At 41.8% G+C, this 26,872-nt stretch overlaps 12 protein-coding genes across 12 annotated transcripts; 5 read left to right on the top strand and 7 right to left on the bottom strand.

Annotated features, from left to right (window-relative positions):
* Window positions 1-340: 340 nt before the first annotated feature.
* MAP2 (Methionine aminopeptidase 2) lies at window positions 341-1,588 on the bottom strand (the record flags this gene model as incomplete). The annotated part of the gene is made up of 1 exon (XM_041282860.1): window positions 341-1,588. One exon carries the CDS (start codon window positions 1,586-1,588, stop codon window positions 341-343), a length of 1,248 nt encoding a protein of 415 aa, XP_041135636.1.
* An 817-nt stretch (window positions 1,589-2,405) lies between these two features.
* On the top strand, window positions 2,406-2,894 carry BRETT_004363 (uncharacterized protein; the record flags this gene model as incomplete). The annotated part of the gene is made up of 1 exon (XM_041282859.1): window positions 2,406-2,894. One exon carries the CDS (start codon window positions 2,406-2,408, stop codon window positions 2,892-2,894), a length of 489 nt encoding a protein of 162 aa, XP_041135635.1.
* Window positions 2,895-3,086: 192 nt separating this feature from the next.
* Window positions 3,087-5,198, bottom strand: BRETT_004362 (uncharacterized protein; the record flags this gene model as incomplete). The annotated part of the gene is made up of 1 exon (XM_041282858.1): window positions 3,087-5,198. One exon carries the CDS (start codon window positions 5,196-5,198, stop codon window positions 3,087-3,089), a length of 2,112 nt encoding a protein of 703 aa, XP_041135634.1.
* A 335-nt stretch (window positions 5,199-5,533) lies between these two features.
* Window positions 5,534-6,949, bottom strand: BRETT_004361 (uncharacterized protein; the record flags this gene model as incomplete). Its single annotated transcript, XM_041282857.1, has 1 exon — window positions 5,534-6,949. The coding sequence occupies one exon, from the start codon at window positions 6,947-6,949 to the stop codon at window positions 5,534-5,536; it is 1,416 nt and encodes a 471-aa protein (XP_041135633.1).
* Window positions 6,950-7,800: 851 nt separating this feature from the next.
* BRETT_004360 (uncharacterized protein) lies at window positions 7,801-10,560 on the bottom strand (the record flags this gene model as incomplete). Its single annotated transcript, XM_041282856.1, has 1 exon — window positions 7,801-10,560. One exon carries the CDS (start codon window positions 10,558-10,560, stop codon window positions 7,801-7,803), a length of 2,760 nt encoding a protein of 919 aa, XP_041135632.1.
* A 1,417-nt stretch (window positions 10,561-11,977) lies between these two features.
* Window positions 11,978-12,511, top strand: BRETT_004359 (uncharacterized protein; the record flags this gene model as incomplete). Its single annotated transcript, XM_041282855.1, has 1 exon — window positions 11,978-12,511. The coding sequence occupies one exon, from the start codon at window positions 11,978-11,980 to the stop codon at window positions 12,509-12,511; it is 534 nt and encodes a 177-aa protein (XP_041135631.1).
* A 368-nt stretch (window positions 12,512-12,879) lies between these two features.
* BRETT_004358 (uncharacterized protein) lies at window positions 12,880-13,728 on the bottom strand (the record flags this gene model as incomplete). The annotated part of the gene is made up of 1 exon (XM_041282854.1): window positions 12,880-13,728. The coding sequence occupies one exon, from the start codon at window positions 13,726-13,728 to the stop codon at window positions 12,880-12,882; it is 849 nt and encodes a 282-aa protein (XP_041135630.1).
* A 1,787-nt stretch (window positions 13,729-15,515) lies between these two features.
* Window positions 15,516-17,501, top strand: BRETT_004357 (uncharacterized protein; the record flags this gene model as incomplete). The annotated part of the gene is made up of 1 exon (XM_041282853.1): window positions 15,516-17,501. One exon carries the CDS (start codon window positions 15,516-15,518, stop codon window positions 17,499-17,501), a length of 1,986 nt encoding a protein of 661 aa, XP_041135629.1.
* Window positions 17,502-18,362: 861 nt separating this feature from the next.
* BRETT_004356 (uncharacterized protein) lies at window positions 18,363-19,265 on the top strand (the record flags this gene model as incomplete). The annotated part of the gene is made up of 1 exon (XM_041282852.1): window positions 18,363-19,265. One exon carries the CDS (start codon window positions 18,363-18,365, stop codon window positions 19,263-19,265), a length of 903 nt encoding a protein of 300 aa, XP_041135628.1.
* An 89-nt stretch (window positions 19,266-19,354) lies between these two features.
* Window positions 19,355-19,966, bottom strand: BRETT_004355 (uncharacterized protein; the record flags this gene model as incomplete). The annotated part of the gene is made up of 1 exon (XM_041282851.1): window positions 19,355-19,966. One exon carries the CDS (start codon window positions 19,964-19,966, stop codon window positions 19,355-19,357), a length of 612 nt encoding a protein of 203 aa, XP_041135627.1.
* A 287-nt stretch (window positions 19,967-20,253) lies between these two features.
* On the top strand, window positions 20,254-23,406 carry BRETT_004354 (uncharacterized protein; the record flags this gene model as incomplete). The annotated part of the gene is made up of 1 exon (XM_041282850.1): window positions 20,254-23,406. One exon carries the CDS (start codon window positions 20,254-20,256, stop codon window positions 23,404-23,406), a length of 3,153 nt encoding a protein of 1,050 aa, XP_041135626.1.
* Window positions 23,407-23,477: 71 nt separating this feature from the next.
* On the bottom strand, window positions 23,478-26,300 carry BRETT_004353 (uncharacterized protein; the record flags this gene model as incomplete). The annotated part of the gene is made up of 1 exon (XM_041282849.1): window positions 23,478-26,300. The coding sequence occupies one exon, from the start codon at window positions 26,298-26,300 to the stop codon at window positions 23,478-23,480; it is 2,823 nt and encodes a 940-aa protein (XP_041135625.1).
* Window positions 26,301-26,872: the final 572 nt, after the last annotated feature.

Raw genomic sequence — 26,872 nt, 5'->3', positions numbered from 1 at the left:
CATTTGAAGAATAGGCGCGGAACGTCTCAACTCTAGCGGAAAAGCACAATACAAAATAGCAATAATTCATAGTACTTTTAAGCAGTGTTCTCGGTCATTGACAGAATGGCGGAATAGTGTTAATTATATAAAATGAAAGCTGAAAAAGCTGAAAAAAAAAACAAGATCGGTATTAGGAAGCTAATCGGGATCACTCTTAGCCGTTCTCCAAGCATCAATACAAACATATGAGCGAGAATACGAGAAAAGAGTAAAGCTCCACATGTATGGTATACGCAGGCATGTGCGTTTGTTTCTATGTATACAAATCAAAAAAGTCGGTGTTCATCTACCGGCACACTTAGTAGTCGTCACCTCTTGACACAACCTCTTTTCTGGTTGGATGTAGCAATAAAGTGTGCTCAAACTGAGCACTGTAAGAGCCCCTTGAATCGTAAAGAGGTGGGTGCTCTGTGACAAGTCCAACTTTGACCAACTGTCTCAAAGCCAGCAAGTACTTGTCCTCTCCAAGTCTGTCCAAGTATCTTCTGCAGAAAGGAATCGTGCCGAAATTCTTGTTGATGGTGTGCAGCAACTGGCGAGCCCGGGCAAGTCTGATTGGTGCGTTGGCTGGAGGCTCGGCATTCTTCATGTAATGAGAAACTTCACCGTTAGTATAGTCAACATAACCTTTACCAGTAGAGCCGAACGTCTCAATGGCAATAGTCTGGCCCTCCTCAAGCTTTGTGTTGTCGCCGTTCTTCACGATAGGGATGGAGACACCGCCATGAATCCTGTATGGAAGAATATTGTGACCGTTCAAGTTCCGGATGCACTTTATAGGATAAGTGTGTCCGTCAAGCTCGACTTCGTGTGATTCCATCACCTCCTCAACAGCCTCACCGATATCGGTAAGCCTGACATCGATTCCGGCGGCATCGATACCGGCATTTGTGGCCTCTTTGACTGCCTCTTTCAATGGGTCGTACCTAGGGTTGAAAGTTTGAGTGAAGGCACAATCGATAATGCATCCGTTGACATGGACACCGAAATCGACCTTCATCACATCATTGTAGTCCAACACCGTCTTGTCTCCGGCATTGGGAGTGTAGTGTGCGGCACAGTTGTTCAAAGAGACTCCGCATGGGAATCCCATGCCTGCTTGTAAGGAATTCTCAGTTTCGCAAAACTTCCTCACGGCATTTTCAATCGTCTCGCAAACCTCAATCATCGTCATTCCCGGCTTGATCGTGTTCTTGGCGTATTTTCTGACACGCCTGTGGATCTCGGCTGCCTTTCTGAAGTCGTTCCACTTGGCATTGTCCTTGTTATCGAGGTATCTCTTCTCCTCATCTGTCTTTCTCTTCAAGTTCTCCTCACTTCCCGTGTAGTCCTGCCACTCTCCGGCGGGATAAACACCCTCTGGGAAAATCTTGGAAATTCCTCTCACTGCCTTCTTCTTGTGGTGGTTCTTTCTCTTTCTTCTTTTCTTATGCTCTCCAGCACCATCTTGAGCTTTGGCACTCTCTGCCGATTTCTCCGGTTTCTGCTCGTTAATGTCAAGCTTTTCAAGCTTGGCCTCTGTTTTTTCCACTGCTTGTTCACTCATGCTTAAGTTCACCTAGTGCTTAAATATTGTGGCTGACAAAATAATCCTGCTCCAATTCGTAAGCAGGAGATAAGAAGTGGTGCGTACGAGAGATAAAGAAAATCCCAGGGTGAAAAATATACCCATACAGCGAAGAATCGCATACATAAGAGAGCGGAAAAAATAATCAAATTCGAAAATTCAAAGAAAAAATTGTAGCAAGAGCCGCACACAATGGGTAGGGCCCTGGTGGCTTACCTAAGCCATGGTCCACAGTGGACTGATCAGGATGGATAGTTTCAACAGATAACTGACAACCAGCAGGAGGATAGTACCCAGCACATCAAGCCGTTTGACTTTTCATGCTTTATCCTATTCGAAACTTCCAATTTGCTTTATTTTCAAACTCTTTCTTAATGAATGTCAACAACAATTTACCATAACCCAACCACTTAATCTCCATATTTTTCATTGGTAAATCCGATGTCCGCTCTCCGAGAAAAATTTTATTTCTTTGTTAACACATTGATTCGACTCCTTTGATTCCCAATTGCTTCATAAAAGCACAATTTCTTATGTCGTATCAGCTTCTTTTAAACGAGACAGACATTGCGATTGGGTGTGGAGAATCAACCTATTTGTGGGGATTTCCACAAATCGCTCCCTCTATTTACTCCAGCATATTCATACATCCGTACACCTCAAACGATTGCACCTGCTTTGCTTCGTGCTTTTTTCCTCTCAGTTTATTTTTCGCTCTCTTCCTCTTCTTGACAGATACAACTGTTCACTAAGGAGTATATATAACTGTTGTCACAAAATTGTGAATCAAACTGTGATGTTTAGGATAGCGCTTAGGAGTGGCTGTGAGGCCCAATTTGGCTCAAGGCTTTTTGTTCGCACAGTTTCAACCAAAGCCTCGAAAGATGATCCATTAAGCATTCTTTCAAGCATTACTGGTAAAACAAAGTTTGAGCATATAACGAATGATTCGCACTCTCTTTTCTCATTTCTAGATGATTCGAAAACAAAGCAAAAAGCATCTCTGAGAGCTCGTGATTTTGCAAGAGCAATGCCTCTACCGGCAAAAATTTCGGGTAGAACAACTCTTATTAGGAAATCGTCCAACTTTAATAAGAGCATATCTATGTTTGATAGGCTAGTGAGGGCCAACAACATTCGAGATCTCTGGTACGATCAGATGTTTTACATAAAGCCGAACAAAAGGAGACTCAACAAGAGGATCAAGAACAAAAAGAAGAGATTCGATGCTGGAATATCGAATTTGTTGTCGATTGTCAAGGATGCTGTTAGGAAAGGTTATTAATCAATTTTTATTTGTTTTTACATATTTATCCGCTCACATCTGTACATAAATAATATCAGGCCGTTGGCTGTATCATGAACTTTATTATTGTAGTACTATTATTCTTATTATTGTGATTACTATTGCCATTAACACCATACTGCTCTTACTATCATCTTTTCAGTACTAATTTTCCTTCATCTCTTCCGTCAATCAATCTCTCCGTAAGTTTTGCAGAGCCTCCTTTATAAGATGAGATCCCTTTGGATCCAAATTCATAGCAGTGGTGAACTCCTTCACCGCCTGGTTCTTCTTCCCGTAGTAATTGTAAAGCTTTCCCAACAAGAAATGCACAGATGCCTCATCGGGAGCCATATCCTCTAACTTCTGAAAGCTTTCCAAAGCCGGCTGGTACTGCTTTAAACTGAATAAAACCTGTGCTTTCTTGAATAAAGCTAGCATTGACAACGGCTGAAGTTTCAAGGCAAACGTATATTGCTCAAGCGCTTCTTCCTGCTTTTCCATCTTTTCCAGTACCATGCCAATGCAGCAGATAAGAATCACGTTGACCGGGTTGATCTCAGCAGCTTTCCGGAAGTGGAATTCGGCCTTCATGAAATCGCCAAGCTTTAAATACACCATTCCGATACCATAAAAGGCATTATAGTGTCTTCTATCCAATGAAATTGCGTGCCTAAAGCAATCCATGGCATTCTCAAACGCATCATTTGCAAGATATTCGTGGCCTTGAAGCGTGTATGCGTACACAAAGCCCTTATCGAGCCTTATGGCCCTTTGGAAGCATTTTATGGCCTCATCTGGCTCTTTCTGCAATGAGTAAAGATTTCCAATGCATATCCACGTTTGCGGGGCCTTCGTATCCACTTCATAAAGTTCGTGACATAGGAAACTCAAATCAACTTCTTTCTGAAGATGCCACAACAAGGTCGAATAGTATTCCATATCGCATACCCGAGTACGGTCCAGCTTCCTTAATTTAAGATAAAACTTCTCTGCCTCCTCATAGTTGACAATCTCAAAATGCAACCGTCCAAGTTTGGCAAGAACCCACGGAGTGTTCTGCTCTGCCTCAGGCAAACTGTTGAATATGCGTATTGCTCTAAAGCAGTCGTATGCACACATGGCTCTAAATCCCTTGGCCAGTTTCGAGTAAACGGACGATAAATAGTCGTTGTTCATACTTTTCAATATGCTATCTACACGATCATCGGTCACAAACCGCTCGTTTGGTCTCGTTTGCAACGAGTGAAGTGACCTTTTTGATCCGGAAACCGGCGATTTCACACCTTCCCTAAAAGGCGAACCCACATTCCTCATCTTATACCCGGCAGTATCACTGAACGCACCGGAACGAGCATTGAATGGGTGACTTAGAAGCCTCGAAGTGATTGATGATGCAATTTTCCGGCTTCTCCACTTGCTCGACGAATCAGAAATGCGTCTTTTCGATGCTGGTTTCTCTTCATTGTAGTGCAAAGAGCGAGCACCCTTTGGAGTGTTGGTATTGGCTTCATGCTGATTCGCAATACCCTTATCCTGGTCTATGCCGCTTAAAGGATCAACCTCATATGTTCGCACTCTAGTTTTTGCAACTGGCGTTTTGAACAAGTTCGTGCCTTCTTCCCCGTGCACTTCATCACCGGCGTTTCCCTGCTTATGCCTAGGCTTATCTTGATCTGAGTCCTCGTTCGATAGTGATGATGACGATGATAACGAAGATGTAGAATTTTTGTGCATGTACGACTGAAACAGATTGCTGCGAACATCGGAAACTGGGCTGATAGGATGATACAAATGGTTGACTCTGACCTTGGCCCCCATTTTGCAAAGCTCTTCAAATGCCTCAAAAATGTATGGGTTGATTTTCAAGACTTGAGCATAATTGAGAGCACATCGCTTCAAATCCCCAACTAACCCGTACAATTTCCCCAATAACATATAGCACGAGACCTGGTCCGGCTCATATCGGCAAGCATCCTCCTGCCTGATCGCAGACCAGATCGGGAGGGTTCTTGTAAGACTGGATATTCCATCTGATTTCTCCTCCAGATGAAGACAAGATTTGGCAAATATATATGAGCATTTAACGTCAGTTGCACAATAGTCTGAGGTCCAGTTATAGGCCGCCTTATATCTGTGGCATTTGTAGAGAACGAGTGCATATAAAAACACGCATTCCAGGTTTTTCTTATTCTGTGCAATGAGTCTTTCTGCAGTAAATTCAGCTGTTGGAAGAAGATCGTGATCTAGTGAATAAATGATGGTTGGTTTCAATTGCTGAACCAACTTCTCCTGCGTGCTCATAGTTGAAATCACGACAGCAAGATTGTACGACGCAATTGAGAAGTACGTAGCTGGTATATCAAACGGTTTGGGAAACTGGTATGTGAACACAAGGAAAGCATGGTTTAGATAAAAGAGGAAAAATAAAATAAATAAGAAAAAAAAAAAAAAAAAAAATTGGTAAAGTAGTAAATACTGCAAAATTTAGTACAATAAAAACTAATCGATTAAGAATAAATTGGAAAAATGAGGCCTGCCCGCATTTACCATAACTAGCAAAATAAATAAAATCCCTGCGATACTTCTACAACCTGCAATTCACTTCGCTCATTTATTAATCACAAATTTAAATATTCCTATGACGCTTTTTCAATGGTAGCCTTTTTGGCAAGGCATGCCACAATTGCGGCACCAACACCAGATCCATCTTCAGCAGCAACTAGCTTTAAAGGAATTTCCTTGCCATGCTTCCAGTCAAATATTCCTCTGAGAGCATTTTCCACCCTCATGGTGAAAAATGGATACTTCTTGAAAACTGATCCATCACATGCACAATGTCCAGATTGAATATTCATTCTTCTACATATGGCCGCAATTGCACAGGCAGATAACCTGGCGGCTCTCGTTCCTATAAGGATACTTATTTCCTGGATTAATTGTCGTTCACAATGTGTGGTTTGTATTCCAAGACTGGTTTTCATTATTTTATCAATAAGTGGAAGCTGTCTATAGTCATCCTCTTCTGCTCTCGCCGGATACGATGCATCCATAATAAAAGGAATCTTCAACTTATGGATGTCTTGCCCCTTGAAAATCATTCCACCAATTGCAAAATCGAGAAGAACCAATCTTAAGATTTCTCCAAGGTAGTATCCACTCACCATTTTCTCGTAGCTCTGCTGGTTTGGTCTTGTAGAATTTTCATCAATGTAAATATCGTATTTTGTACGCTTGAGGTATTTGTGCTCGTTGTCAAAAGCACCGTATTCCGTATTTATTGCGATTGGAGTTTGTGTCTTGATCAAATTTTCAGACACCGTTTCTCTCATCTTTCCAATTCGATCAATACGATCAAAGTATGCCGCATTCACTCCTGTTCCAAAGATAAGACCCATTTTTGTTTCTGGGTCGGAGTACTCAGATGCGATAAGTGTTCCAGTTGTGTCATTTATAAGTGCAGTAACTTTAACTGGGAGCTTTCTCTTGTCAATTTCCTCCTGAAGCAGAGACACAACATTTTTTCCCTCAACATCTGGTATATTAAAGCCTTTAGTCCATCGCTGAAGCACTCCTTGGTCAATTCGATTTTGAGAGGCAGGAAATGAGAACGTGAATCCCATAGGAAGTGGTTCTTTTGGCAAAGGCGAGTATTTCTGGAGTAGAAAATCTTCAATGCAGCCAACTATATGGGCCCATAGTTCAGAGCATGAGCAATGTCTTAATGATGCCGGCAATGGATACTTTGTGTGTTCAAATTCAAAATCACAGTTGCCTTTTAGGTTCACAGACACAACTCTGAGATTTGTTCCTCCCAAGTCTAACGCCAAATATTCACCATGCTCATTTCCCGTTGGATGCTCAGTCACCCAAGTTGGAATCATTGGTATCGAGTCAAATGGTTGCTCAAGTCCCTTTTCCATTTCTTTTTCAAACTGTCTTGCCAACTTCTTTAGCTCCATATCGCTGACCATGAATGAGTCCTTCATGCTGTCGAAAGCATTTTGTAACTTTTTATCGAGGCAGAGTCTTTTCTTTTCGATTGAGATGTGCATTATTTGTCAGTATACGAGTGTTGGTGAAAGTGGTTGGTGAAGTGACTAAAGTGGAATGACCTTTCAATCATTTTATTAGGAATGAGGCATTCTTTTATAACATACCAAAGAAGCTGTTCTGGGGTGGACCATATTTTCTGTTTGTAAAAAGCAGAATATTAAATTGGTGAGGGTTGGCTGGTATTGCGGGGAAGAAATATTGAATGTTTCTGTTTGGATCAGAACCAGATCTGAAAATATAGAAGAGCCGGTTAAATGGCCTACTTAATGTTATTAAGCTGTGTAACTCTGGTGGGCTGTATAAATTAGAAATGTACTGGGAATTAAGAATTTGAAAATAATAAATGCAATAATTTTAGGGATTTTTTTACTGGCGCTTACCGAAAACGGAAGTGACTTTAGGTGCAAAATTCTCATGACGGCAGAACAGACAATTTACAGGTGGATTTGCGGTTCAATATTTGAAGCAACTAATTTTAAACAACTAATTTGCGTTTCGGCAAAATGGATCATTTCACAATGAATGAATGTTGAAGTCTAGGGATTATGAGATAAGCGCGATTACTCGATTTTAATAGATAAAGTGGACGAAGAACAAGTCGGATAAGTAAACTAAAGAAAGCAGTTTAAAGTAAAGTGGGGAAAATGGATTAACTAGAAAAAAAGGTTGTAACTGATAACGTAAAATTAGGCGGTTAATACGCAATGTGGAGACAACAATTAAACAAAAAGGTATGAGCACAGAAGATAGGCAGGCGCTTTATAATATAAGGAGTAATACAAAGATGCTAAAGAGCTAAAAGGTTAGACAGAAAAGACAGAAAAAAAGACGAATAAAATGCAGAAGTGAGTCACATGTTGTTCTTGAGTCTAGCTAGCGTTTCAAATAGATCGCCGGTCTGATCTTGATCCTTGGACTTGGAGTCCTTTGAGACAGAAGCGTGATCGTTGTTACTGAAAGAAGCATTATTTTGTGCATTGTGGGGGTCAGATGCAGAGCCCGGGGCCGAATACTGAAGCTGGCCCAATAAGTTTGCAAGCATATTGCCGCTTTCAGCTGTATTTTGAGGATGCTGTGGGGCCTGGCTGTGTGGCTGTGCATATTGTGGTGAGTTGAAGGCTACATGTTGAGGTTGAAATTTTGGTTGTTGTGGTTGTTGTTGTTGTTGTTGTGGCTGCATTTGAGGCTGCATGTATTGGTTACTTCCTGCATTTGGTGTATTCTGGAACTGTTGCAACATCTGGAGAATCTGCTGCTGCGTGCTATTGTTCTGCTGCATCTGCTGCATGAGATTCAGCATCGTCTGCATTGAGGCTGGATTCATGCCTTGCAGAGATTGGAGGGCAGACGCGACGGACGAATTGCCCCCGGCTGCATTTGGATAGGCGGCCTGCTGGGGGTAGCCGTTGTAAAACTGGCCCTGAGGTTGGCCCTGGCTTTGGGGATGGGGGAGGGGTTGCTGAGGCTGTGCATTCTGTGTTATCCGATGTGGCTGTGCCATCCGCGAAATTCGATGTGGCGGTGCAATCTCGCCCATCTCACCCATCCCGTAGTACCCACCGCTTGGAACCCTCCTTCTCTGGTCCGGGTAGTAATTCGAGGAATATGGCACCTCCCCCCGTCCCGCCTGGTGATACTCCTCCGGGTACCGGGCAGTACCCTCGCGGCTCCCCCTGTACCGGGCCTCCCTTTCACGGCCACCACGCCGCCGCCGTGGCTGGCCCCCCGGTAGCTCCACCGGGCGTCGGTACGGCGACCGGGCCCTTGGCGGCCGGACCTTCGGCAACGATGCAGGGAGCCAACCGGGGCCCCTCTCAACACTGCCTGAGGACCGGGCGAACTCTTTCGCCTTCGCAGCAAGCACTAACTCCATCGCTGCGTCGATCGTCACCCCCGTGTACTCGTCAAACTTGATTCCTCCATCATCGTCTTTTTCAAAAACCATGATGTTGACCACTCCTGACCCACAGGTGCTGATTACTGCGTACACCCCGCTGTATGCCGAGTCCAGCACCTGCTCTTGCGGAATATCCTCCACCTTGCTTTCTACGGTTTCAACTTCCACCTCCAGCCCGTCACTTTTCAGTCTTTCGACAAGTCGGTCGTTGAATCCGGAGGAGGACGAGTTAGTGAGCAGAATCTTCACCTCTGGCGAACCAGGACGTCTGTTAGAGGTATTTCTGTTAGAGGTGTCTCTTCCAGAGTCTCTTCCGGAAGCATAATCTCTTCCCGAGTCTCTTTCTGAGTCTCTTCCTGATGCATAATCTCTACCTGAGTCTCTCACAGGAGACCGCTCACGTGTCCGCTCACGCTCATCTCTCAAAGAAGGCCGCGACACGTTCTGCCGCTCGATTGCCTTCTGTATCTGGTGCTTCGACACCTCCAAGTGCATGAATTTATTATGGAGTGGAACGTTACTCTCTCCACGGATCGCACGCGAGCACGATTCCGCATTCGTATACTGGATAAAGCCAAAGCCCTGCTTGAGGTTCACCTGGACAATTCGGCCGTACGGGTGGAAAACACGGAAAACTTCCTCCTTCTTCAGAGTGTTGACTGCTAGATTACCAATGAAAAGACGTGACCCGATCGGGTACCCGTCGAATTTCCCGCCGTTCGTCTTGTCCTCCTGCTCAAGGTACTCGTAGTATGCCTTTTTCTCCCCCGGGCTCATTGGCTTCCGGATGTCCGGCCGCAGACAGAAGGGATTTATCGGCACTGGTGGCTGGTACCTGTCCGAATTCCTGAGTCTCGATTTGTTGTACGATGTCGTCGCCCCGAAATTGAGGCTGATATGTGGCTTGATGCCCGTGCTCTCCTCGTATGCCCTAAGAACAACATACTCCTGCTGCTCGGGCTGCAAGCTGTTGAATGTCTCATCTTGCAGAAGTGGGCCTGTCAAGAACATCTTCATCACATCGTTGAACTGTGCCACATCAACACTTTTTGTTTCTTCTGCTGCACTTTCTTGCTGTTCTGCTTCTTTTTCCGCCAATTTGTTTGTTGCATTATCCAGCTGCTCGGCCACAGGGCTACTTTCTTCACTTTTCACTTCTTTCTCAGCAGTTGAAGTTTCTGCACTCTTACTTTCTTCACTCTTACTTTCTGCACTTTCACTTTCTGCACTCTTACTCTCTGTACTCTTCTTTTCAGCAGTATTAATTCCTGTACTATTACTCTCCCGAGTCTCGTTCTCTGCAATGTCTTTCTCTGTAACTTCCATCTCATCTGAAGACTCCTTCGAGCCATCTGAACCAACTGGCGACTTTTCTGAAGATGATGATTCACTCGAGGCAGATGACTTTTCCGAAGATTCATCTGACACTGATGAGTTTTCTGCCGACTCATCTGAAGAATTTGACATACGAGACTCATCTGCAGATTCATCCGGCTCCAAAGATTCATCCGACACCAAAGTTTTATCTGAAGGCTCAGGCTGCTTCTCGTTTATCGGAGATGAAACCTTATTTTCCATCTGAGTAGTTTCAGGCAGGCTTTCCGTACTATCGACCTCTTCTTTTACAGTAGAAGGTGTAATCTGCTTATCAGGAGATGCATCATCCAAGCTTTCGGGTGCTGGAGATACACTTTCCTCAGAATTCTCACTCATTGCTTTACGAAGGCTAGCCGGGGTATTTGATATCAACGGAAAAATAAAGGTAACACTTAGATGGTTGTACTTGGATGTTTGTTTACGGTGAGATATATAAATATGTTTTTACGTACGTTTTTACATACTCAGAATTCTTTTTCACTATGTTCTGCTTTTTCTTCGGCAAAAATTTTGGGGCCAACTTTGAACTCCAATTTTGAAAACCTTTTTTTTGCACTCCATCCGCGCTGCCCACCCACTTCCACTAAGTACAATTTTTTAAACCCCACATGAAAAAATCGACTCCACTTTACAGCATCCCACGTAATGCCCAGTCCAAATACTCTACTACAGCCAAACCAGAGAAGATTCGATAATGAATAAATAGCGGAAAAGTCGAACGTTACACGTCATCTAAGTATGTATATGAAAAGAATAAATAACCATCGATCGTACTATGTAAAAATCACGCCCATCAGATAAGTCCACACTTATCTTTCAATAACTCAAAGCACTGTCAAAAGCTTGACGAAATAGATAAATAAAAAAATAACTATTTCTCCCCATGCTTTCTCCTAAGTTCTTGCTCTTTCTCGAGTATTTGCCTTGTTTCTGTAGTGGCCTTGGCAGCTTCATTATTAACGCCCTTTTCTGCTGGGCAAGGCATTAATGTGTTGGCCAAAGCCAAGGTAAACGCAACGAGAAATGTTGTGGAGAATATTGACCTGGAAATGGTATGTCTGCTAGAAGCTCTGATATACATTATGTGGGTGAGCAAGTACTATAATGTGAATAGATGCAAAAGGTAATATGTCCTGTAGTTCGTTATCTGGGTTGATAAATATATTGGTGTCTCAGAATGGTTATGTTAAACCTATGTGCTTATATTCAAGTATGTTGGGCTCGGAACGCAAAGGAAAGTCCTATTCGTAAACTTTATGTAGAGCAACTGTAAATTATGCAATACTTGTCTAAATACTAATTGTTTGATCAAAAATACACCTCTCCAGAGGAATAAGTAGTGTTATTTGGGGAAAAGTCAAAAGGTGATTTACTCTTTACTGTTTGGGACCCGTACGAATTTTAACTTTTTTTTTATATTTAAACTTTCTTTGTTTTCAAGCCAATCATGAGCCGCGAAGTTAAAAAAAATAAAAATAAAAAAGAAGCGAAATAAAATTTGTTCATCGGCCGCATCATGTGATAACATCCACGTGGCTCTGGTTTTGATTCTCGCGAATATTTTATTTTTCTTCTCTTTCTCTCTCTAACATAAGTGGGCAGATTTATCTTTAGCTGACTAACATCTTTGAACATAGAATCACTCTCAAAAACATATCCTAGAAATATCAACAAATTGTCCTTTTTATCGAAGATGTTTATTAGTCGGACGTATTGTATAGGGCACGTTGGGAAGTGTGTGCAGAGATGTTTGATGAGTGGAAAAGCAGGGAGTAGTAAACTTCCTCCCAAGCTTCCTAATGTTCCAAATAAATACAATAGCAAGTCATCGGCATTCAATTTAAAGCCTAATATGCCCGATGGATTATATTACCAGCCAGCACCATCACCAATGAATCCGGAAATCACTCCAAAGGCATTTCTGCCCCCAGAAGATCCAAGAAAAAACTCATCTTTGTACTATCCCGAGGAACAGACTCTAATAAAGGATAATATTAAGTATATGCCACCGATTTTTGAGAAGAAACAGGCCAAAAAATATGAACTTACAGAAGCAGATGTACTTGAACTTCAGAAGATGAGGGATAATGGGGCTACCCGGAAGCAGATGAAGGAAAAGTTTCATGTGTCTGATTTCTTTATTAATATTGCAACCGAGCGAAATCCAAAGACCGCAAAGAAAGAAGCTAAAGCCTTGAAGAAGGTGGTCAAGAGATGGTCAAAAGACACAAAGGAGGCCCGTATATTGAAGGAGAAGCAAAAGTTGATGTGGCAGCGGGGTTTGTGAATAAACTTGAAGATGATGGCACTGCTGATTAGGCATTGTGCAGCTAGCCTTTTGACTGGTACCGATGTATATTTTGATACATGTCGCAACTAAGTGCCGATCAGCATGTCCAATTCCGTATATATTAATAGCACGTACATTCGATAATTTTGCTACGTAAGTATATATATCCCGTGTGTTGGAATTGTACCTAGAGAATATTTTAATTACCCGAGCATATCCGTAAGACTGCTGACATTGCTGTGATGTTCGGCCAAGCTTTTGTGCTCATCTATTGAGCTTTCATCACTTCCGTTTTCTTCGTTTAATAGAATGCTGCCGTCGCTTTCATTGCTTTCATAACCTTCATTACTGTCGTTATCATTATTTTAGGTGTCTTTATTGCTCAAATCACTCACATCACTTTCATCACTTTCATCAATCTCATCACTATTGATACTTTGATTCATCATGCTGTCTGCGTCAGCAAAACTATCAATTGAGGACGGAAGATCATCATCTGATCTGTTTATATTCTGCAAGTATGAGAAATCAATTCCTCGCGATTGTGCCAAACTTTGCAACGACTGTTCATATTCTGTAAGTAGCTGCTCAAATTTCTCCTTGTCACCTTGATAGAGTTGCATTCCCAATGCAACCTTGTATCTGCTTCCTCCATAATCATCGGTAATGTCCGTTTCAGATTTCGTGCTTATTTCGGCATCATAATCCACAAACACAACGTATTTGTCACGTGTAAGCGGCTCAACTGTGGTGAACAGTCTTCCTTCTCGAAGATTATTCACAACTTTCGCTAACCGCCCGTCCTTGCACCGGTAATACATGTAGTCGTACCATATTGTTCCCCAGTAATCACCGGCAAATGTTCGGATAACCAGTTTCAACCGATATCCATCTTTGGGGTTCCGGTTTAGATCATCCAAAATGTCATGAATTGTAACTTCGTAAAGCTGGATAGAGCCTGTGAAAAGATATAGTGCACCGCTGTATTTGAGTATCTCCGTGTTGAATGTACATTCTTTTGCCGATTCGGTCCGGAAATCCGAACAGGACTTGAAATTCGCTCGAGTCATATAGAATGGATATTTGGACTCATTTGGGATTCTTATTAACGCATCGGATATTGTGTCTGGTGGAGGCATTTTGAAAAAACTCACCATATCAAACTCACCCACTTTCTCTTGGCTTATTGTTTTATACCTGCCAAGTTTCTGCATATTGCGATGTTTCCCCACTTTTTACCATGTAGTATTGTACATCCTTTCGGCACAAAACTTGTTGAAGATACTTGCATCAGAAATACCCGAGGTGAAAGTTGAAAAACTAACAGCTTACTAGCATTGTGCTTAAAGAAGGCTACACAAGTCAAATGTGATGATATATATTTCTTCGTAGGTACCCCTACCCCGTTTTATTTTTTTCAGGTACATTTTCTCATCCCGCCATTGTTGGCTGCCTATCATCCCCAATTTCATTTCTCGCACGCTTATTTTGTAATTTATCCGCCGGCATTTCCATCGCATCCCGCTCTTTCTTCTGCTTTTGTAAACCTATAAACACCAAGGGCATCTCAATTAGACCTATCCTTTGATTTTTTTTATATCTAAGGCTGTCTTTTGACATAAGGTCTAGAAGATATATTTAAATATTTACTCGGTAGCTAAATGTCCGCATGACGTCAGAAATACTTGCCCAAAAAATATCTTCGCTTATCAATTCAGAAAAGCCGCACGTACTCTTCCCAAAGCTGCCACATATTGAAATGTTTATGGAACTAATTTATTCTCACACTATGACAACTGCCATTTCAAAACAGGATTAGCTTCGAATAGCCGAGTTGGTTCACCCTTATGTTCTTAAATAGGGCTCGTATTTTGTAAAATGAATGTATTCGGTGTTCCCGGGAGGATGATCCACCATAATTTAAATACTATCAGATCTGATCTGATAATAATAACAGCCAATACTCTATTGTGGGATTTACTGCTTTTAAAGACGTTTGTTTCTACTATTTTTTCTACGGGTACGTCAACATGAAATTTATGTGATGATTGAAAAGTCATTCTCTGCAGGAATTGAAAGTTTTCTTTCCCACAGAAAATAGAGCATTCAATTATTTAAAACATAATGGTACTGTTTGCCCATATAAACGACATATTTACAAAATTCCAAAATCTGAACGGGTTACTTAAATACTTCACATAATGTAAATCTTATAATGTTTTTATTTTCGAATACAAAGTACTTAAATGCTGATTGTATACCACTGCAAAGTGCTTGTCATATATTTGTTGGTCACTCAATATAATCTGAGCTATTATGAACCTGTTGGTATTATAAATAAAATACAAACAAATAATATTTGATTAGAGTGAGATATTACTAAATTATTATGATGACAATTTATTTTCACTAGCATCATTTTGAAATCCTTGAATCATTTCAAAATACCTACAGCTGATTAAGGTGTGTGATACTTTTTTTTTCACTCTGACGAATGTAGCCGGTCAAAATCCGTAATGGGAGAAAAACAAAACAAAAAAAAATTCAAACAATTCCCAAGACCAAAAAATATTATTTTTGTTTCTTTCTTTCATTTATTTATTTTTTTTTGGGAAAGTTTCATACCCCCGTTCAAATCTTATGTTCAATCATCATCTTTTGCACACAGACCATCATTAAGCACAATTATTTGTTTGCCCAGGAAACGTGTGAAAACCGGATTTTACATTATCAGCTTATCCGCACAGAAACACCGGGCGAATACAATTGCTTGCCAGGCCAACTTTGGTTGTTAATCAAAATACATTTTATTTTGCAAATCTGCTTGAAATTTATTTTTTGTGCCTGTATCTTTGAGCAGCACTAACAGGAAACCAACATCGTGCCTCAACCAAAGAATTTAATTGGATGAAAGAGTACAATAGTATATGTTAAATTGCATTTAGTCGACAGTACAAGATATTTGAACTAGAACACTGCCTACAGATATATATCATCAGTCATGAGCGCACAATTTCCAAATATCTCTTCGAATGATGTGAATACGGTCAAACTTCCGCCAATTTCCTTTTTGGCCGGGAGTATGAAGAACAACACAAACAGTGAGCAAAGGGATGGGGGTATGGGAACAGGTCAAAGCACATTTCCAGCCTCGTTTTCAGGTTTTCGATCGGGCAATCAGCTTCGGCTTCCATCAATCTCATCATTAGCATCAGGATTTCAACAATCTACGACAAATTCAGAGAGCATGATGACGATGCAGTCTGCTGTACCAGCAGGCACTGAGCAAAAAGGGCGAAATCGCCAACCTCAATTTTCCTCATTTCCATACTCTGCCCGTCAACCTGGTTACTTTCCTCAGCCTAACACCACAAATGCCTATCAAACGAGCAATACCATGCTGTATGATGCGCACCAGACCGGGTCAAGTGTTGTAGGATCTGGATCTGTGAAGAGCGAGCAACTAGAAAAGCAACCTCCGCAAAAGCAGCAACCACAGCAAAAGCAGCAAACACAACAACAACAACAACAACAACAGCAACATTTAAAACAACAGGCAGAGCCAAGTATCCAAAAAATACCTCATAGTGATAATAGCACAAAAACACACAACACACACCACAATCATGAGCAGAAAGCTGCAAAACTCGAGCAGCAGGCCCCGGGATCGAACGTGCAGCATCACCACCAGTCACACCACCATTACCGCCACAAAAGCGAGGACCTAGGCGAGAGAATTAAAGAGGCTCAATCACTGTTGAAAGATGGAGGCCACATTCACATTGTTCACGAGCCTCATGGAGATCATCACCACCACAAAGTTTATGTGCACAACCCGGGATCTGCAGAACACGCACTGGCCTCGAGTTCAACCAAGGAGTCGCACAAATCAGGCAAAGAAAATGGGGCTAGCAGTACAGTGCAAAGACCAGCCATAGCAAATGAGAGCAACTCAACGGTGCAGAACGATTCGACAATTGCCGAAAACTCAACCACGATGAACCAGACCACGATTCTCGACCAATCAATGTTGCTGGCATCGCAGCCTTTCCACAAACGGAAAGTCACAGTCAGCTCACGCGATATTCTCAACATTGCCGCCGGCTACCCACGGAAGAGAATCGGATCCGTTATCTATACCGACTATCCAACGTACCCATCATTGATAAGGCACTGGACAAACCTATCCGAGCAGGACACAGAAAAATTAGCACTTGATAAAGCACGGTCGGAGGAAGTGGAAAAACAGAGGAAGGAGTACGGAATCCTTGTGAATAAGCGTGTGGAGCTTCTCCCCAGCCTAATCAGCCATTACACGAACTGCACTATAGATGTTTATGTCCCGTACCACGAGATGTTCGACAACTCCAACGTTTACGACAAGAGGATATGGGGCACGGATGTGTACACGGACGACTCGGACATAGTGGCAATTTTGTACCACTGCGGGATTCTCCATTCCCAGGACCCGACCCGGCGGAAGGTCCGCAAAATCTCGAAAAGGCAGGAAAAGGAGCAGACCCGGGATTTGGATGCAAATGCCACATCGATGAATTACCAGTTTACGAGCTATTCCGGGCCAATCACGCCTGGAAACAGCGAAAATTTGCACAACATTACAGGAAGTGCAGTCTCTGAAGAGGCCGCGGCCGATTTAATAGTAACATTGGTGATTCTCCCAACTTTGAAAGAGTATAAGGGCTGCTACAGAAACAACTATTATTCTCGAAGCTGGAAAAACCACGATGGTTGCTCGATAGCGGTGTACGGAGTTCGGTGGTGCAAACTTGGCGAGGGCATTAACTTTAGCGGTGTGTCTCGTTACGGAGCTTTCAGGAAGAAGATGCTCAACGAAAGACTGGAAATTACTCAGAAAGTCAGAGATCAAAAAGATCCAGAGCAAAGACTAGATGCTAATAGTGGGAATAGCCAGGAAAGAGAGAAAGCCGGTCAGTGGACGGGCGGAAGGAAGTTCTCTCACATATAAGGTGTTTGAACGATTGTATTTTAAAAGTTTTGTATGCTATTGTGACGTCTTTAAATTAATTTTTTCCGTTTTTTTGTATTATTCCGTGTATAAAGTTATTGAGACTGGCTGGATTTTGGTCAGGCTACTTTTTAGCGCCGTGAGAACAGGAAGTGACAAAAGTTACAAAAAAGTGATGACGGGGACAAAAAAAATTAAACCCAAAAAACTATCTTCAGATTCAAGCCTGTCTGTGCAATCTTTAGATTGCTGTTTATATTAGCTACACTACTGTTCAAAATAATACTAATAAGTGCATAATTGCATTGGGCTGTCAAAATTGATGGGATATTCTAGGAGACAAAATTGCTAATAATCAATATTGTGGTTCAAATGTTAATCTCCATCTCTTCATCCCTTCTTTTGACATGACATCTTACCTCTTTGAGCCGCATGATGAATTCCGACTTCTGCCATGTCGGGCTTTTTTAGTTTTTTTTTTTTTTGGCATTCATTTAGGCTATTTTTTAGCTCACTTAATTTACTTTGTTTTTGTTTTGTCTAATTTTTTATTTAAATTATTTTTGATCCTAATTTTTTTACATTTTAGCCGACCCTGAGAATGAAGTACGCTTATCGTTAAACACTATGTCATTACATTTGAAGGTGTAAAGGGTCAAACCTTCATTTTTTTTTATACTATTTCGGCTGGAAAACAGAATTAAAACAGTGCATGCATCGTCAAACACGCTGATACGGCCTGTATATGCATTCGTCGAAAAGCAGTTTTCATCTGGACATTTGAAAAGCCAATTTCCGTTTGGAACGGCTTTATACATACCATTAGACTTATAAATACACACCCACATAGAGCACAATTAAATGTCAGAGATAGTACAGCATCGGAATGTCGCAACTCAGGATATCGACAAACAGGAAGTTTTGCCTTCATCATGTATAGTCGCCACAGAAACTCCAAAGACTGTTACAAAAACTGTTCAAGGGGGCGCAAAGAGGCAAGAAACAGTGACCGAGGGTAAGACAGAGCCATCTACGATTCGCAGGTTCATCTTCAAGGCATGGATGACGTGGTCTAGGATTATGGACCGGCTGCGTTTCATATCTGACGTCTGTCTTGACTCCGATGAGATTACAGAGGAGCTTTTTGATGATGGTGATGGATCAACACGCCAAGGAGTGAAAGCAGACAGCAGCAGAGGCAATGTGGCACCAAACGGTGACAAGGGCAACTGCAAAACTTGCAAGTGTCCCGAGAATAAATGCAGGTGTGGACCTGCCGTGTCAAAAGATATCAGCAACTCGGACGTACTCTCGAACAACACTACACCACAAACCATACAGGCATCAGACGTGAAGTCGGCGACTCTGGAAAAAGACTCAAGCATTTTGGACAGCAGTCTGAACGAGGTCTCCACTAAAAGGGCAAAGGAGGACCATGAGAATTCTATAGATTCCTCCCTTACACCATTCACAGGTGGCGAAGACCTGTGGAATGCCCAGAATAGAGAGTGGCTAAAGCCGTCACCCGAGTACAGCGATATCCAGGGCAAAGTCAAACTAATGAAGAGAATGCGTGAGCACGAATTACGCAGTCACGTGATGAAGCGGGACTACCCCATCGTGTACCAGAATCTCGTTTTACAGGGCCGGGCTTTGAAGCAGCCCATGAACTTGAAGGACTTGATCAAGGTGCTAACCACTGATTGGGCCTATGAGAGCTATCTTAATAAGCATTCGGCGCTGGCCAATCAGAGAACGCGTTGATGGTAACAACCTTTTTATAATATGCCTAATTTGATTTTTTATTTTTTTCCGCTTGCTTAATAAATTAATACTTGCGAGACGGTTGCCTCCTATTGAAACCATCCCCTTTTGGCAGAAACAGCTGGTACTGCCTTATCCCTTTCCACGGTGTGCATCGAGCACTCCAAAATTCGTATTTGGCGGTCCAGCCTCTCTGCCTGTGTTTGTACAAGATCTTCCAACTTGGAATCCTTGCTGTACTTGATCAAACGGCTTCTCCTTAGTCTGTGCTTTGTCTTTGTCAACTGCTTCTCTAGTTCACTTTCTGCGGATGCCAGCTCCTCCAGATGCTCCGAGATGAGTCTTTCCTGTTTTCTGATTTGCCTCTGATTGCCATAAATAACCTCAACCTTCGAGTAGAGCGGTGTTTCCTGCTCTGAGGCCGGTTTGTCCACTAATGTACTATTCTCCACCTGCTCTGCCGAAATCGCCCTTGATGAAGCGTTTGTACTATTTGCTAGCTGCATGCTCGAAGCACTGCCGCTAGAATTAACGCGATCCGTGCTGCTTGTGTGCTTTTTATAGTGGGATGCATTGACATCTGTGAATGTGGATAGTGACTTTGTCAGGTATTTCTTATATTTTGATACCAGCACGGCATTCTGCTTCCGCAAGTTATACGATTGCCGAAGTTGCTCTCTAAGGGTCTCTTCGGAAGACATTTTCGACAGTTGGCTGTTTTGGGGATCAATTGACTCAGTTGCTATACGGTGCAATGTGATGTTAAAAATGAAGTAGGGCAGAATGAACTAAGACAGAAATAAACTTCGAAGAAAAAAAAAAAAAATTAAAACGAAATAAAATGTAAAGATAAATTATCCGGTCAAGAATGAATAAAAAGTAGAAAGCTTGTGTTCAGTTGGTATCAAGAATGAGCCAATCCCTTGGTTAATTAGGCATTTACGCCATATTTGTACTTATTCACACAATCTAACTACCCAGAATACATATGATTGAGGCAATTGCTCTCGAGTCATCTCTCAAAATTAGTGAGCTCGCAGAGAGTTCAAGTTTGGGAATTACTGCTTCCGCACTTTCTTCTGATAACGTGCTTTACATTTCACTTTCAGATGGCCGGCTTCTTCTTTATCAGCTACCAAAAGCATCATCACAATTCTCGAAAAGCAGGTCTCGCAGCAATTCTGAACAATCCTCAGCCAACCAAGATCTAGACAAGGAAGCACAAGTGCCGACAAATGTACATGAAGATAAAAGAACAAAAAGCTTTGACCCAACTTCAATTGGCGAGGAGGAAGCCATACTGTTGCATAGCTACAAACTGGATGGACCCGCATCGCAAATTTGCCTTTTAGAGCCACTAAACTACACATTTATATTGATCAAAGGGGTTGTGTATCTCTATTCGTATGATACTGGGCACGGCATAAGTCTTGTACACCAATATAGCGATTACAAGCACTCCCTAATGGAGACGTGGAGTGACATACCAAAGCAGATAGACGATGTTATTGGAAAGCCTCGTACTGCATTTGAGGATCTTGATGTTGATGATAAAGTCCCCGAGGAAGATGATGAATACGATAACGAAGATAACGACTCCATTTCCTTAGCGACGGTGAAATATTCGCAAGGTCCATCTTTTGCCCAAGACAGGCGATTCAGTAAGAAGCTCACATATTCCAGCTATACTGCCCTGGCGGCAAAGAAACGTGTGGTGATACTTTCATGGCATTACAAAGGATTCAAGGGAAGATCCGAGTTTGTATTTCACGATAAAGTCGTACACATGAATTTTCTAAACAGTAATATTTTACTAATTGGCTTTGAGAGCGGCGATTTCGTCAAATTAAATCTCAGAAACGGTGCCTCCACCCCACTTCAACTTCAGTTTGTGGATGAATTAGGATCTCCTCAGCAAAGTTCCAGGTCTTCCTCATTCTTCTTCAGAACTGCCACTGACTATTTAAACGAATCATTCAAGACCACAAATGACAAACAGTTGGTCATACTTAAGAATAACCTGCTAATTAAGCTTAATGCTGACTTTGAGCCCATAGTTCTAAGACAAAATCCACGTTCTGAGAGCTTTAAGAATCCCATGATAGTAGAGCAAACATCTCATTTCAGCTCTGGTGGTAGCAGCTTTCGGAAATTGGTAACTCTGAAGTATTGGTTTCCCTATATAATAACTGTTTATGGAAATTCGGTCGAGGTCCATAGTCTTGAGGACTATGATTTGATTGAGAGAATAAACATATCTGGGCCCAAAGCATTGGGCGCTGCTTTAGGCATTCAGTTCAATTCTTTAAACATGCTTTTAATCAGTACAAAAGGGGTTTACAAATTTTACAAAACAGACTATAACTGCCAGTTGAGGCAGTTCGAACGGAAAAAGGATTACAGCAATGCAATAAATTTGCTAGAAAAGCTAAATCCACTACTTTTAGACGAAGATGAGCAGGATAATAATAACATTTCCTCGATAGAGAATAGTTTACCGGCAAGACAATACAAGTTTATGAAGCTCAGAAAGCTTCAGCTATTGCGTGCTAGGGATCTTATGGATGAGGGCAAATATGACAAGGCAATAAATCTTTTTATTGAATATATTGCATCCCCCCATTTTGTTTTACAGAATCTTTCAAAGCAAATAAAGCAGAAGTTGGGTATTTTCAATGAGCAAAAAGCGCAGAAGAATCACAAGATACATAACAAGAAAAAGAAAGACCCCAAAGCTAAAAAGGATGAGGACTATTTGATAAATCAGCTTATTTTGTACCTTACCGACACAAGAAGAAAGCTAACAAGATTGTTGGACCCGGACCAGCCCAAATTCCAATGGAGAGGATACACTATATCTTTGGATTTATACGAGCATCTGCGAACATATGAACAATACTCCACACCCGATAATTTGCAGATTATTGACGACAGCTTATTCAAATGCTATCTGAACTCGAATCCAAAGATGATTGGACCATTTCTTCGGATTCCAAATTTTTGCGATTTCAAGCTGGTTGAGTCCGAGTGTCTGGAAAATCATATGTTTAGTGAATTGATAGACTTTTATTACATTAGAAGTCGACATGAGAAGGCTTTAAAGCTTTTGGATCACCTGTGCTTTCATCGAGAAGATACGATAAACATAGATGAGGGAAGCAGTTATTTGTCATTACTTTTCAATGCTGAATACATGGTCAGGTACTTACAGAAGTTGGGTAATAGCGAATTGGACTTAATACTGAAGTACTCACAGGAGTTAATAGAACTTGATCCAGGGTACTTCAAGATTATTTTTATGAATGACACAGATGCTTCCGAAAGTTTAGATAAAAGCCAAATCCTTGCATATGTCCATAAGCATCAATGGGCCGAGATAGAGCAAAATTATCTCGAATACATTATTTTCGATACCAATGAAAAGACTCCAGAATTCGTGAACTCATTAATCAATCTCTACATGAATAAGCAAGACATTAGTGAAGTGTTTAAAAAGCTCAAGGAAATTCTTCAAACAGGTTCATACGATGAGGAAGCATGCTTGAAAGAAATTGAAAGTCTTATAAACGGGAACTTGGACGAAAATTCGAAGACCTTGCTATATAAACTTAAGGCTGAACCACTATTTTCGCTTGGAAGACACGAGGAAGCATTATCGGTTTTTCTTGTTAACTTACACGACAATAAAGGAGCTATTGAATATTGCCTAAGAGTGCGAAAAGAAGAAACGGAACTAGGAACAGATCTTCTTTTCAAACTACTCGACAGATACCTTGTTGAACGTGATGCCGATAATACAATACATTTGCTAAATGACAAGAGACTTGAATTTTTGGATTTAACACACATACTCGAGCGTCTCCCTGGAAATATAACAGTTGGGACAGTTATGAAATTCGTGGAAACAAAATTGAGACTCTTAAGCCAACAGTCAGTTCACTCTGGACTGGAAAGCGAACTTACCCGCGTCAAACTCATTGATTCAAAAAGCCAACTTCTTAGCCTCAAAAAGCCACATTTCAGAATGACATCTTCTTCTCTATGCGGAATATGCCACAAGGGATTTGAGCCATCGTCAATTTTATGCATTCTTTCAGGAGGCGAAATTGCACACTATAGCTGTTCGCATAATCAGCATTAGCATCAGGTGATTAACGTACTACCATAGATACATAGATCAATTAATTAAAAGTACATCTTTATAAAAGTGCTTCATGCAGCCATAACAAAGTCAACAACACCTGCACAATACTTTGTAAGCTTGTCCAAGCCGGAAGTTTCGCTTGAGGTGACTTTATCGCACTCATCTAATTTCTCAAGGAACCTTGTAGTGATAACATCTTCTTCGGCGTTATTTCTCATTTCATATATGATATCTCCATGCTGCCTTAGAAACATTGAATAAATTGCTACGAGCAATTCAAAGCTCTTCTTTTCGTTAAATCCCTGAATTAGGGCCTCGAGGAACCAAGTAGCCTCATCAAATGGAGTCTTGAAAGAAAGAGACTTTATTTCCAAATCGGTGGAAGCTGGTGAAAGGTCTATTAGATATTCAATAAATGCAGAATAGTCCCTTGTTGGTGATTCGGCTGCCTGCCTTAACAATTTGGTAAATCGGGATTCGAAGGCAGCCGATGCGGTGTCTTTAATATCCAAAATTCTAGATGAAGCATCCTTCTCGGCATCTTCAGAATGCTTCTCTGTTTCGGCCTGTGTTCCGTTTGAATCTGCACTGATTTGCATAAAGAAAGGAGCTGATTCCGGCTTCTTGACGGGCTCTGTAGGCTTGTTTCTTTCCTTAATGGTATCTAAATGTAGCAAAGTGCTAAATTTTGTCCTAGAGCAATGTGACAATGTAACAAGACTCTGATCCAACTGCTCGGGAGAGATGTAAACACCAGACTGAGTATCTTGATCTGCTTGTGTAAAGGCCCCTTCAAGAACAGATGCTCCTCCTTCACCACTCACGTTTGGAAGCATCATGTTCGCAAACTCGGATTCGTCTTCGATGCTTTTGGTGGAAACAGGATGGAATTGCGATTTGTTGGTCCATAGTGAAATTCCAACTCCCCCGATGTGCGCAGTTGCCATATATTCTCCCTGTGGGGATATTTTGAGACACGTGGCCACATTCGACAACTTTATACCATCAATACATCCTCCGGTTGGTAGATCCCAGGTTCTAATCGTTGCATCTAAGGATGCAGAGACCAACCAACGACCATCTGGTGTGAAATCCATGGCTGTGATTCGGTTAGTATGTCCGTATAGATGCCTGACTATTCTTTGCGTGGATGCATCTATTATGACAATCGACATATCATCCAATGCGGCGGCAATGAGATCGGACGATCTCTGGTAGACCATCTGTGTGATAGGTGCCTCAAGGGTGAGCTTTCCCAAGTATTTGGATTCGGAAAAGTCGTAGAAACCAACAATTCCATCCAAGCCACACGACACCATCTTTCTATTCATTCCATCAACGGCTATTCCAGTAACCGGCTTCTTATGCAACCGGTAAAGCTTCCTGATTTTCCCACTCTGCATATTGTACACGCCTATTCCTCCAAGACTCGAGCCAACAAGTGCAAAATTTCCACATTGCGTCATTGCAACCGAGGACACATTGCCGTGGTCAATCGTGGGAAGCTCATACTTTCCCACCTTCCTTCTTCTCGAGTCCCACGTTCTGGCAAACGTTTCCTGCTGGTGGGCTGTCACTATATTGTCCCAGGCACCCTCCCGGGCATTTTCCTGTGCAATCATCGTTATCGGCGCAAATTTTCCGCTGTACTGCGACACCACACCAGCAACACGCTTGCCGTCCCTCATCTTGGACCGCTTCTGGGAAAGTTCCTGCGACTGGGCATCTTTACGGAGAGAGAACATCCAAAAAGTGTGGTCTCTGGATGCAGATTCGATGTAATGCGAACTGTCGTCTGCAAAGATGATAGAACAAGGTGGGGCAGAATGGCCTCCACGAGATCTGAGATACCGTGGTGGAGACACAACAGACGAATCGGTTGATGATAGCACAGGATCAAACACAAACTCTTTCAAGCTGTTATCGGAACCGGTAGAGACAACTATTGGCTGACCGTTCAAAAACGAGGCCCTTGTTGCTCCACCATAGGCCTCCTTGTGTGCCTTTTGCATGACATGAACACGTGCTCTTCTTTCCATATCGTAGAAGAACAATGCTCCCGACCTCAACGAACAGACTAAATGTGACGGTCCGTCGGTTCTGAACGAAATGGATGTGATGATGCTGTTGGAACCGGTTGAAATCTTTTGCAAGACACGGGCTTTCCTTATATTAAACAGCGTGACCTTGCCATTATCATTACCAATAGCAAGAACGTCCAACGCTGGTGAGGCTTCAAGGCACGTGATACCATCAAACAAGCCGTTCTCCGTCACATATATCGTCTTCGTGGACCTGATGTTGATCAATAATAGCATCGTCGAAGTTGCAATAACAACTTTATTCAAGTATGTCGGAAGATGGACCGCATCAATGATATTTCCATACGATTTGTTGACTGGAATCTCCGTGTACAGCTCGGTGGCATATTTGTCGTGTGTGCTTTTTTTCTCATAAACGAAAATGCTGGATGATGTGATCGCAAGCAAGTAATCACCAAAGACAAGAATTTTGATTATGACTGATTTGTTATCTGGAAGATGAATCTCGTGCTGGAGTCTGCCTCGTTTAAATATCGCAACACTATTTCCATACGCACAATACACGTACTCGAAGTGTGCTTCCACACAGTTGATCTCCGATTTGGTTTGCGTTGACGACACAAATAACAAATGCAAGGTGGCAGCATCAAAAATCTGGAAAGAGTGGCCAACGATCGTCACTATGTAAAAAGTCTGACCTAGTGTTCCAATTGCAAATGGTTTACCATCAGAAACCAGACCTATAGTTCGGAAAGGTGAAAAGATCCTCGAGTACCTCACAGCCTCGTTTTTCCCCTTCAACGACGGGATCTTTTGTCGTTTCTCAGAAAAGCTTATAGATGCAGTCATTTTATAGTTGATAGTGGTTCTTTGAGTGTTTTGTGTGTTACTATATATCAGGTGTACTGTCCATCATACTGACACTAAATATTGTCTAAAATTTTTCACTGGAAAATTTAGCGAGGTTCAATCCAGGCAGTGCACACAAAAAAAAATACAAAAAAAAAATACGAGTAAACAGGAACCATAAGCTGGTTATGGGGAAATGAATACAGAATGTAATAAATTGATTTAAAGAGTATGCATTGAAAGCAAATAAACTAAATAAAGACAACCCGTTTTCATAGAAATCATAAAAATGTCCATGTCCAGCAAATTCGATGGATATCATTTACGGCTGTGCAACGCATTAAAGGAATAGGATTGATAAGGACTGGGGGAAAAAAAAAAGAAAACATAAATTTGCAGTAAGAATAAGATGAAGTGTGTAAATACAGATGGAGAGAACCTGCCTGAAATAAGTTGTATTTTAAATATGGAAAGCAAAGGAAGAGAAAAATAAGCAAAAAGGACTGCATTAATTCGTCGTGTCATATAATATATGTCCGATTCTGACATCGGCAATAGTGCATGTGGTGCAA

The sequence above is a fragment of the Brettanomyces bruxellensis genome, chromosome 5 (genome assembly GCF_011074885.1).
Source record: "Brettanomyces bruxellensis chromosome 5, complete sequence".
NCBI classification, from domain to species: domain Eukaryota; kingdom Fungi; phylum Ascomycota; class Pichiomycetes; order Pichiales; family Pichiaceae; genus Brettanomyces; species Brettanomyces bruxellensis.
Note: the sequence above shows the minus strand (reverse complement) of the source record. Positions and strands in the feature narration are given on the sequence as shown.